Below are 12500 nucleotides of genomic sequence, written 5' to 3' on the forward strand. Positions count from 1 at the left end.
AAATAATGTCAGGAAACTTTATCATTGGTATTTTGCATGAACATTATGTTTTTTTGCATATTATTCCACAAAATATTTGCTTCAAACACCTTCTGCTTTTTTTTTTTTTTAATGTATAGTACAAAGAAAAACCCAACTAAAAATGTGTCTAAGTCTAAGTCAAATTCCATCCATCCATTTTCTACCGCTTATTCCCTTTTGGGGTCGCAGTGGCCGTGGCGCCTATCTCAGCTACAATTAGGCGGAAGGCGGGGTACACCCTGGACAAGTCGCCACCTCATCGTAGAAGTCAAATTCCTCATTTGTTAAAAATACATGGCCAAATAATGTCAGAAAACTTGATCATTGGTATTTTGTATAAAAATATTGTTTTGCATATTACACAAAGATCAATAAAGTTTGTCTAATTCTAAGTCTAATCCCTCATGTGTTAAAAATACATGACCAAATGTCAGGGAACTTGATCATTTGTATTTTGTACTAAAAATTATGTTTTTTGCATATTATTCCACAAAGTATTTGCTTCATCAAACACCTTGTTTGGAACCACTTCTCTCGAGAGGGATTGGACCCTCTTCCACTCTGGCGTTGCCGGCAGTGAGAGGCGACGGGCTGGGGTGGCAATTCTTGTTTCTCCCCGGCTCAAAGCCTGTACGTTGGGGTTCAACCCGGTGGACGAAAGGGTAGCCCCCCTCCGCCTTTGGGTGGGGGGACGGGTCCTGACTGTTGTTTGTGCTTACGCACCAAACAGCAGTTCAGAGTACCCACCCTTTTTGGGAACAGTCGAGGGAGTACTGGAAAGTGCTCCCCCGAGTGATTCCTTTGTCCTACTGGGAGACTTCAACGCTCACGTTGGCAACGACAGTGAAACCTGGAGAGGCGTGATTGGGAAGAATGGTCGCCCGGATCTAAACCCGAGTGGTCTTTTGTTATTGGACTTTTGTGCCCGTCACAGTTTGTCCATAACAAACACCATGTTCAAACATAAGGGTGTCCATATGTGCACTTGGCACCAGGACACCCTAGGCCGCAGTTCCATGATCGACTTTGTAGTTGTGTCATCGGATTTGCTGCCTTATGTTTTGGACACTCGGGTGAAGAGAAGGGCGGAGCTTTCTACCGATCACCACCTGGTGGGGAGTTGGCTGCGATAGTGGGGGGGATGCCGGACAGACCTGGGAGGCCCAAACGCATTGTGAGGGTCTGCTGGGAACGTCTGGCAGAGTCTCCTGTCAGACAAAGTTTCAATTCCCACCTCCGGAAGAACTTTGAACATGTCACGAGGGAGGTGCTGGACATTGAGTCCGAGTGGACCATGTTCCGCACCTCTATTGTCGAGGCGGCAGATCAGAGCTGTGGCCGCAAGGTAGTTGGTGCCTGTCGGGGCGGCAATCCTAAAACCCCTTGGTGGACACCGGCGGTGAGGGATGCCGTCAAGCTGAAGAAGGAGTCCTATCGGGTCCTTTTGGCTCATAGGACTCCGGAGGCAGTGGACAGGTACCGACAGGCCAAGCGGTCTGCAGCTTCAGCGGTCGCGGAGGCAAAAACTCGGACATGGGAGGAGTTCGAAGCCATTGAAAACGACTTCCGGACGGCTTCGAAGTGATTCTGGACCACCGTCCGCCGACTCAGGAAGGGGAAGCAGTGCACTATCAACACCGTGTATGGTGCGGATGGTGTTCTGCTGACCTCAACTGCGGATGTTGTGGATAGGTGGAAGGAATACTTCGAAGACCTCCTCAATCCCACCAACATGTCTTCCTATGAGGAAGCAGTGCCTGGGGAATCTGTGGTGGACTCTCCTATTTCTGGGGCTGAGGTCGCTGAGGTAGTTAAAAAGCTCCTCGGTGGCAAGGCCCCAGGGGTGGACGAGATCCGCCCGGAGTTCCTTAAGGCTCTGGATGCTGTGGGGCTGTCTTGGTTGACAAGACTTTGCAGCATCGCGTGGACATCGGGGGCGGTACCTCTGGATTGGCAGACCGGGGTGGTGGTTCCTCTCTTTAAGAAGGGGGACCGGAAGGTGTGTTCCAACTATCGTGGGATCACACTCCTCAACCTTCCCGGTAAGGTTTATTCAGGTGTACTGGAGAGGAGGCTTCGCCGGATAGTCGAACCTCGGATTCAGGAGGAACAATGTGGTTTTCGTCCTGGTCGTGGAACTGTGGACCAGCTCTATACTCTCGGCATGGTTCTTGAGGGTGCATGGGAGTTCGCCCAACCAGTCTACATGTGCTTTGTGGACTTGGAGAAGGCATTCGACCGTGTCCCCCGGGAAGTCCTGTGGGGAGTGCTCAGAGAGTATGGGGTATCGGACTGTCTTATTGTGGCGGTCCGCTCCCTGTACGATCAGTGCCAGAGCTTGGTCCGCATTACCGGCAGTAAGTCGAACACATTTCCAGTGAGGGTTGGACTCCGCCAAGGCTGTCCTTTGTCACCGATTCTGTTCATAACTTTTATGGGCAGAATTTCTAGGCGCAGTCAAGGCGTTGGGGGGTTCCGGTTTGGTAACCGCAGGATTAGGTCTCTGCTTTTTGCAGATGATGTGGTCCTGATGGCTTCATCTGACCGGGATCTTCAGCTCTCGCTGGATCGGTTCGCAGCCGAGTGTGAAGCGACCGGAATGAGAATCAGCACCTCCAAGTCCGAGTCCATGGTTCTCGCCCGGAAAAGGGTGGAATGCCATCTCCGGGTTGGGGAGGAGATCCTGCCCCAAGTGGAGGAGTTCAAGTACCTAGGAGTCTTGTTCACGAGTGAGGGAAGAGTGGATCGTGAGATCGACAGGCGGATCGGTGTGGCGTCTTCAGTAATGCGGACGCTGTATCGATCCGTTGTGGTGAAGAAGGAGCTGAGCCGGAAGGCAAAGCTCTCAATTTACCGGTCGATCTACGTTCCCATCCTCACCTATGGTCATGAGCTTTGGGTCATGACCGAAAGGATAAGATCACGGGTACAAGCGGCCGAAATGAGTTTCCTCCGCCGGGTGGCGGGGCTCTCCCTTAGAGATAGGGTGAGAAGCTCTGCCATCCGGGAGGAACTCAAAGTAAAGCCGCTGCTCCTTCACATCGAGAGGAGCCAGATGAGGTGGTTCGGGCATCTGGTCAGGATGCCACCCGAACGCCTCCCTAGGGAGGTGTTTAGGGCACGTCCAACCGGTAGGAGGCCACGGGGAAGACCCAGGACACGATGGGAAGACTATGTCTCCCGGCTGGCTTGGGAACGCCTCGGGATCCCCCGGGAAGAGCTAGACGAAGTGGCTGGGGAGAGGGAAGTCTGGGTTTCCCTGCTTAGGCTGTTGCCCCCGCGACCCGACCTCGGATAGGCGGAGGATGATGGATGGATGGATGGATGGATGGCAAACACCTTGTGCTTTTTATATATATATATGTACTACAAAAAAAAAAAAAAAAAACTAAAAATGTGTCTAAGTCTAAGTCAATTTCCTTATGTGTTAAAAATCTATGACCAAAAAATGACAGGGAACTTGATCATTGGAATTTTGCATGAAAATTATGTTTTTTGCATATTATTCCACAAAGATCAATAAAGTTTGTCTAAGTCTAATTCCAACTAAAATGTGTCAAAGTCTAAGTTTACTTCCTTGTGTATTAAAAAAAATACATGACCAAATGTCAGGAAACTTAATCATTGGTAATTTGCATGACAATTTTGGGGTTTTTTTTGCATGTTATTCTACAAATATCAATAAAGTTTGTCTAAGGCTAATTCCAGCTGAAAATGTGTCTAAGTCTAAGTCAAATTCCTTGTGTGTTAAAAAATACATGGCCAAATGTCAGGAAACTTGATAATTTGTATTTCGCATCAAAAATTATGTTTTTTGCTTATTATTCCACAAAATATTTGCTTCATTAAACACCTTCTGTTTTTTGTTTTTTTTACATAGTACAGAGAAAAACTCAACTAAAAATGTGTCTAAGTCAAATTCCTTGTGTGTTAAAAATACATGACCAAATAATGTCAGGAAACTTGGATCATCGGAATTTTGTATGAAAATTATGTTTTTTGCAAATTTTTCCACAAAGATCTATAAGGTTTGTCTAAGTCTAAGTTTAATTCCATCTAAAAATGTGTCTAAGTCAAAGTCAAATTCCTTGTTAAAAATACATGGCCAAATGTCAGGGAACTTTATCATTGGAATTTTGCATTAAAAATTATGTTTTTTGCATATTATTCCACAAAATGTTTGCTTCATCAAACACCACCTTCTGTTATTTCTTATATTACAAAGAAAAACCCAACTAAAAATATGTCTAAGTCTAATTCCTTGTGTGTTAAAAATACATGGCCAAATAATGTCATGAAAATTGATCATTGGTATTTTGCATGAAAATTGTTTTTTTTTTTTGCATATTATTCCACAAAATAGTTGCTGCATCAAACAACACCTTCTGCTTTTTTATATAGGACAAAGAAAAACCCAACTAAAATGGGTCTAAGACTAAGTCAAATTCCTTGTGTGTTAAAAATACATGGTCAAATAATGTCAGGAAACTTGATCATTGTTTTTTTGCATGAATTTTTTTTTTTTTTTTTTGGATATTATTCCACGAAGATCAACAAAGTTTGTCTAAGTCTAAGTCAAATTCCTTGTGTTAGAAAATCCATGGCCAAATATTGTCAGGAAACTGGCTTTTTGGTATTTTGCATGAGAATTATGTTTTTTGCATATTATTCCACAAAGGTCAATAAAGTTTGTCTTAGTCTAGGTCTGATTCCTCCTGTGTTAAAACATAAATGGCCAAATAATGTCAGGAAACATGATCATTGTTTTTTGCACGATTTTTTTTTTGTGTGCATATTATTCCCCAAAGATCAATAAAATTTGTCTAAGTCTAAGTCTAATCCCTCATGTGTTAAAAAATCATGGCCAAATAATGTCAGGAAACTTGATCATTGGAATTTTGCATGACAATCATGTTTTTTGCATATTATTCCACAAAATATTCGCTTCATCAAACAACACCTACTGCTTTTTTATATAGTACAAAGAAAACCCCAACTAAAAATGTGTCTAAGTCTATGTCAAATTCCTTGTGTTAAAAAAAATCCATAGCCAAATGTCAGGAAACTGGCTTTTTGGTATTTTGCATGAAAATTATGTTTTTTGCATGTTATTCCACAAAGGTCAATAAAGTTTGTCTTAGTCTAGGTCTAATTCCTCCTGTGTTAAAACATACATGGCCAAATGTCAGGAAACTTGATCATTGTTTTTTTGCATGAATTTTTGGGGGTTGTTTTGCATATTATTCCTCAAAGATAAATACAGTTTGTCTAAGTCTATGTCTAATCCCTCATGTCTTAAAAAAATCATGGACAAATAATGTCAGGAAACTTGATCATTGGAATTTTGCATGACAATCATGTTTTTTGCATATTATCCCACAAAATATTTGCTTCATCAAACACCTTCTGCTTTTTTTGTATATAGTACAAAGAAAAAAACAACTAAAGATGTGTCTAAGTCCAAGTCAAATTCCTTGTGTTAATAAATTCATGGCCAAATAATGTCAGGAAACTGGCTTTTTGGTATTTTGCATGAGAATTATGTTTTTTGCATATAATTCCCCAAAGATCAATAAAGTTTGTCCAAGTCTAAATCTAATCCCTCATGTGTTAAAAAAAATCATGGCCAAATAATGTCAGGAAACTTAATCATTGGAATTTTGCATGACAATTATGTTTTTTGCATCTTATTCCTCAAAATATTTGCTTCATCAAACACTTTCTGCTTATTTTTTTTACACAGTAAAAAAAAACAAAAAAAAAACTAAAAATGTATCTAAGTATATGTCAGATTCCTTGTGTTAAAAAAATCCATAGCCAAATAATGTCAGGAAACTGGCTTTTTGGTATTTTGCATGAGAATTATGTTTTTTTGCGTATTATTCCACAAAGGTCAATAAAGTTTGTCTTAGTCTAGGTCTAATTCCTCCTGTGTTAAAACGTGAATGGCCAAATAATGTCAGAAAACTTGATCATTGTTTTTTTGCATGATTTTTTATTTTATTTTTTTGACGCATTATTCCCCAAAGATCAATAAAGTTCGTCTAAGTCTAAATCTAATCCCTCGTGTGTTAAAAAAATCATGGCCAAATAATGTCAGAAAACTTGATCATTGGAATTTTGCATGACAATTATGTTTTTGCATATTATTCCACAAAATATTTGCTTCATCAAACAACACCTACTGCTTTTTTATTATAGTACAAAGAAAACCCCAACTAAAAATGTGTCTAAGTCTAAGTCAAATTCCTTGTGTTAAAAAATCCATGGCCAAATGTCAGGAAACTGGCTTTTCGGTATTTTGCATGAGAATTATGTTTTTTGCATATAATTCCCCAAAGATCAATAAAGTTTGTCCAAGACTAGGTCTAATTACTCCTGTGTTAAAAAAAACATGAATGGCCAAATAACGTCAGAAATCTTGATCATTGTTTTTTTGCATGATTTTTTATTTTATTTTTTTGGCATATTATTCCCCAAAGATCAATAAAGGTTGTCTAAATCTAAATCTAATCCCTCGTGTTTTAAAAAAAAATCATGGCCAAATAATGTCAGGAAACTTGATCATTGGAATTTTGCATGACAATTATGTTTTTTGCATATTATCCCACAAAATATTGGCTTCATCAAACACTTGCTTTTTTAATTTTTTTTTTATTTTTGCATAGTACAAAGAAAAAAACAACAAAAAATGTGTCTAAGTCTATGTCAAATTCCTTGTGTTAAAAAAATCCATAGCCAAATAATGTCAGGAAACTGGCTTTTTGGTATTTTGCATTAAAATTATGTTTTTTGCATATTATTCCACAAAGGTCAAGAAAGTTTGTCTTAGTCTAGGTCTAATTCCTCCTGTGTTAAAACATAAATGGCCAAATAATGTCAGAAAACTTGATCATTGTTTTTTTGCATGATTTTATTTTATTTTATTTTTTTTTTTTTGCATATTATTCCCCAAAGATCAAAAAAGTTTGTCTAAGTCTAATCCCTCATGTGTTAAAAAAAATCATGGCCAAATAATGTCAGGAAACTTGATCATTGGAATTTTGCATGACAATTATGTTTTTTGCATATTATTCCACAAAATATTTGCTTCATCAAACACCTTCTGCTTTTTTTTTTGTTTTACATAGTACAAAGAAAAACCCAACTAAAAATGTGCAAGTCTGTCAAATTCCTTGTGTTAAAAAAATCCATTGCCAAATAATGTCAGGAAACTAGCTTTTTGGTATTTTGCATGAAAATTATGTTTTTTGCATATTATTCCACAAAGGTCAAAAAAGTTTGTCTTAGTCTAAGTCTAATTCCTCCTGTGTTAAAACATAAATGGCCAAATAATGTCAGAAAACTTGATCATTGTTTGTTTTGGTTTTTTGCATATTATTCCCCAAAGATCAATAAAGTTTGTCTAAGTCTAAGTCTAATCCCTCATGTGTTAAAAAATCATGGCCAAATAATGTCAGGAAACTTAATCATTGGAATTGTGCATGACAATCATGTTTTTTGCATAATACAAAGAAAAACCCAACTAAAAATGTGTCTAAGTCCAAGTCAAATTCCTTGTGTTAAAAAACCCATGGTCAAATGTCAGGAAACTGGCTTTTTGGTATTTTGCATGAAAATTATGTTTTTTGCATGTTATTCCACAAAAGTCAATAAAGTTTGTCTTAGTCTAGGTCTAATTCCTCCTGTGTTAAAACATAAATGGCCAAATAATGTCAGGAAACTTGATCATTGTTTTTTTTCATGATTTTTTTTTTTTGCATATTATTCCCCAAAGATCAATAAAGTTTGTCTAAGTCTAAGTCTAATCCCTCATGTGTTAAAAAAAATCATGGCCAAATAATGTCAGGAAACTTGATCATTGGAATTTTGCATGACAATTATGTTTTTTGCATATTATTCCACAAAATATTTTCTTCATCACACACCTGCTTTTTTTTTTTTTTTTTTGCGTAGTACAAAGAAAAACCCAACCAAAAATGTAGTACAAAGAAAAACCCAACCAAAAATGTATCTAAGTCTAAGTCAAATTCCTTGTGTTAAAAAACCCATGGCCAAATAATGTCAGGAAACTGGCTTTTTGGTATTTTGCATGAGAATTATGGTTTTTGCATATTATTCTACAAAGATCAATAAAGTTAGTCTAAATCTAAGTCTAATCCCTCATGTGTTAAAAAAAATCATGGCCAAATAATGTCAGGAAACTTGATCATTGTTTTTTTGCATTATTTTTTATTTTTGCATATTATTCCAAAAAGATCAATAAAGTCTGTCTAAATCTAATCCCTCATGTGTTAAAAAAAAATCATGGCCAAATAATGTCAGGAAACTGTCTTTATGGTATTTTGCATGAAAATTATGATTTTTGCATATTATTCCACCAAATATTTGCTTCATCAAACAACACCTACTGCTTCTTTTTTTTATTGTACAAAGAAAAACCCAACTAAAATGTGTCTAAATCTATGTCAAATTCCTTGTGTTAAAAAAATCCATAGCCAAATAATGTCAGGAAACTGGCTTTTTGGTATTTTTCATGAGAATTATGTTTTTTGCATATTATTCCCCAAAGATCAATAAAGTTTGTCTAAGTCTAAGTCTAATCCCTCATGTGTTAAAAAAAAATCATGGCCAAATAATGTCAGGAAACTTAATCATTGGAATTTTGCATGACAATTATGTTTTTTGCATCTTATTCCACAAAATATTTGCTTCATCAAACACCTTCTGCTTTTTTTTTTTTTTACATAGTACAAAGAAAAACCCAACTAAAAATGTGTCTAAATCAAAGTCAAACTTCTTGTGTGTTAAAAAAAAAGCAACTTTTCTTGAGTTCCTGCTATATTAGGTTTTAGATTTGTAAATCTATGCTCGAGTAAAAACACAAAGCAAAATGTGCTTTTACTTCAGTGCAATAATAAAAGCACATTTTCCACTTTTAACTTGAATTGCTGCGGGAAAATACCGCAAAATCCCAGACACGTCATATAGGCTTGGAACAAAAGTACTAAAACAGACGTAATACATGAGTCCAAGTGTTGAGAATGACGTAATGCAGCAAGTTTTAAAGTGCAAACCTGTTCTCTTGGTAAATAAATACGAGTTAAATAAGAATGAATGGCCTACCGCTGGTGAGAGACGCACAACGCAGGATGATGGCCAGCCGGACGCAAGCAGACAGCATCATCATTGTCCTATGCAAGCTTCAACAAACGCCAAAAAAAAAAAAAAAAAAAAAAGAAAGCCAGAAATAGTCCCTTGAGGGGAGATAATAACGATTCCCGTTGAAAAGAAACAAGTTCGAAGGCAATCGGTGCGATAAAAGTCCGCTGGAAAGCCTCAGGTGTGCGCGCGTAAGACAGCCTCGCTTCTCCCCGCTGCCATGACGCCTTTGCGGGGGATCTCTCCTCCCTGACTCCCGCTTCTTGAGCTCCGGACCCCGCGGGCAGGTGCTGGAAGAAATCGACTCCAAAAAATACCGCAAAGTGGGTTTTGTTTTTTTCAGAGGAGACGCGTAAAAACCCGAGCCAAGACCAACCGGGAGCGACCTCCCATCGCCTGTGTGCGCGCAGCCCGGGCGTCAGGCACCTTTTATGGGGGGGAGCGAGTGACGTCACGCGTTTGCGGTTGGGGGGGGGGGGCTGACACAAAGTCTCTCCTCCTAAAGGACGACACAGAGGGAAAGAAGTGGGATCTGAACCGAGGGTGTCGTTGAGGCTTGTGCAGCCCTTTGAGACACTTGTGATTTAGGGCTATATAAATAAACATTTATTGATTGGTTGATTGAAATGATGAGTAACTTAAAAGGGGAACATTATCACAATTTCAAAAGGGTTAAAAATAATAAAAATCAGTTCCCAGTGGCTTGTTGTTTTTTTGAAGTTTTTTTCAAAATAATACCGGTCCCGGAATATCCCTAAATAAAGCTTTAAAGTGCCTTATTTACGCTATCTTCGAAACCACTATCCATTTCCCTGTGACATCATACAGTGCTGCCAATGTAAACAAACAATGGGAATACCACAGCAAGATATAGTGACATTAGCTCGGATTCAGACTCGGATTTCAGCGGTTTAACGATTCAACAGATTACGCATGTATTGAAACAAATGGTTGGAGTATGAAAGTATTGAAGAAGAAACTGAAGCTATTGAGCGAATAGCTATTGACGCTATTCATAGCCATAGCATGGCCGAATAGCTGCGTTAGCATCGCCGGTAAAATGTCCGATCAGGCCTTTCGCATTTTGTGATAATGGAGCAACTTAAATCCGTCAATTGGTAAGTGTTTTTTTCGCATTAAATGTGGGTGGAAGGAATCTTAATATAGTTGCAAATGCATCTGCAGTTTATCCATACATCTATCTGTGCCATGTCTGCTTTAGCACCGCCGGTAAATAGCATGTTAGCATCGATTAGCTGGCAGTCACGCCGCGACCAAATATGTCTGATTAGCACATAAGTCAACATCAACATAACTCACGTTTGTGATTTCGTTGACTTTATCGTTGGAAATGCATCTGCAGGTTATCCATACATCTCTGTGCCATGTCCGTCATCGCTGATCAAATGTGGAGACACTACAGCACATTCAATGGGGGTCTGGCGGTAGACACTTTCGCATCTTCGGTGCAACTTGAATCCCTCCCTGTTAATGTTGTTACACCCTCCGACAACACACCGACGAGGCATGATGTCTCCAAGGTTCCAAAAAATAGTCGAAAAAACGGAAAATAACAGAGCTGAGACCCGTGTGTGTAATGTGTAGAAAATGAAAATGGCGGCTGTATTACCTCGGAGACGTCACGTTCTGATGTCATCGCAAAAAGAGCAATAAACAGAAAGGCGTTTAATTCGCCAAAATTCACCCATTTTGAGTTCCGAAATCGGTTAAAAAATAATATATGGTCTTTTTTCTGCAACATCAAGGTATATATTGACGCTTACATAGGTCTGGTGATAATGTTCCCTTTTAAAAGTCTACTGAAATGAGATGTTCTTATTTAAAACGGGGACAGCAGGTCCATTCTATGTGTCATACTTGATCATTTTGCGATACTGCCATATTTTTGCTGAAAGGATTTAGTAGAGAATATTGACGATAAATTTCGCAACTGTCGGTGCTAAGAGAAAAGCCTTGCCTGTACCGGAAGTCATAGACGATGACGTCACACGTTTGATGGCTCCTCACATATTCACATTGTTTTTAATGGGAGCCTCCAACAAAAAGTGCTATTCGGACCGAGAAAATGACAATTTCCCCATTAATTTGAGCGAGGAAGAAAGATTTGTGTTTAAGGATATTGATGGCGACGGACTAGAAAAAAGTTAAATAAAAAATAAAAAACCTGCACCTGGGGATAGGTTGATTGGCAACACTAAAATTGGCCCTAATGTGTGAATCTGAGTGTTGTCTATCTGTGTTGGCCCTGCGATGAGATGGCGACTTGTCCAGGGTGTACGCCGCCTTCCGCCCGATTGTAGCTGAGATAGGCGCCAGCGCCCCGCGGGACCCCAAAAGGGAATAAGCGGTAGAAAATGGATGGAAAAACGAGTTAAAAAAAATAAAAACGCGATTGCATTGGGACAGATTCCGATGTTTTTAAACACATTTACTCGGACAATTCTGGGAAATCCCTTATCCTTTTAATGTGTTGCTAGTGTTTTAGAGAGTTAACTATTACCTGATAGTCGGAAGGGTGTCTCCATGTCGGAAGGGCATTCTGACCCGTTCTTCCTCCGGTCAACGCCCCCAGGTTCTTTTATGACACATAAGCTGGTTTGAAGTCAATCAGAGACAGAGGTTGCTCATTTTGATATTTTATAACCAAAGCGCTTTGGGAGATTAATCTAGATACAACATTTCAAAGGCACGGTCCAAATTGATCTAACCTAAAAATGGCAGATTCTCCTTCCTCACTCACTCTCACCCGCCCCTCTTCTTCTCCTCCCTACCTCGGACAGTTGAGATAACAGATAGTTATGGCTTCATTGTGACATTCCAAATTCAAGGTCTATGTAAAAGGTTCACACTTTAGCTGTTCTAAAATCTGACTAGGAAATAAAAAGACAACCAAATCCAACAGTGTCTTCACTGACGCGCAGTGTCTCAGGGGAGTCGACGGCAGCTATGGACGGCACAAGCTCAGCTTTTCTGCGGAAAGAACTGACTTTTTAACCACAATTTTCTCACCGAAACCTGCTGGTTGACATTCCGTCTTGATTCATGTTCGCTTGATCCATAGTAAAGTTCCACCTCCGGGAATTTTAAAGAAGGAATCACCGTGTGTTTGTGTGGCTAAAGGCTAAAGCTTCCCAACTCCATCTTTCTACTGTGACTTCTCCAATATTAAATGAACAAATTGCAAAAGATTCAGCAACACAGGTGTCCAAAATACTGTGTAATTATGCCGTTAAAGCAGACGACATTTAGCTGTGTGTGTGCGTAGCGCTCATACTTCCTAAAAACGCGTGACGTCT

The 12500-nt window shown here is 39.4% G+C and overlaps 1 protein-coding gene across 3 annotated transcripts in view; it reads right to left on the minus strand.

Moving 5' to 3' along the window:
- The window catches only part of kdrl (kinase insert domain receptor like), a 403844-nt gene that overhangs the window by 389312 nt on the left and 2032 nt on the right, over positions 1-12500 (minus strand). For 2 of the 3 annotated variants that reach the window (XM_061900269.1, XM_061900268.1), the window contains exon 1: positions 9148-9574. The exons of the other annotated variant lie outside the window; for it this stretch is intronic. In XM_061900269.1, the coding sequence (XP_061756253.1) occupies positions 9148-9211 (64 nt within the window). In that variant the 5' untranslated portion in view covers positions 9212-9574. Of the gene's footprint in view, positions 1-9147; positions 9575-12500 lie in introns of those variants that run through there. 3 annotated transcript variants of the gene reach the window in all.

The sequence above is a fragment of the Nerophis ophidion genome, linkage group LG05 (genome assembly GCF_033978795.1).
Source record: "Nerophis ophidion isolate RoL-2023_Sa linkage group LG05, RoL_Noph_v1.0, whole genome shotgun sequence".
Classification (NCBI taxonomy): Eukaryota; Metazoa; Chordata; class Actinopteri; order Syngnathiformes; family Syngnathidae; genus Nerophis; species Nerophis ophidion.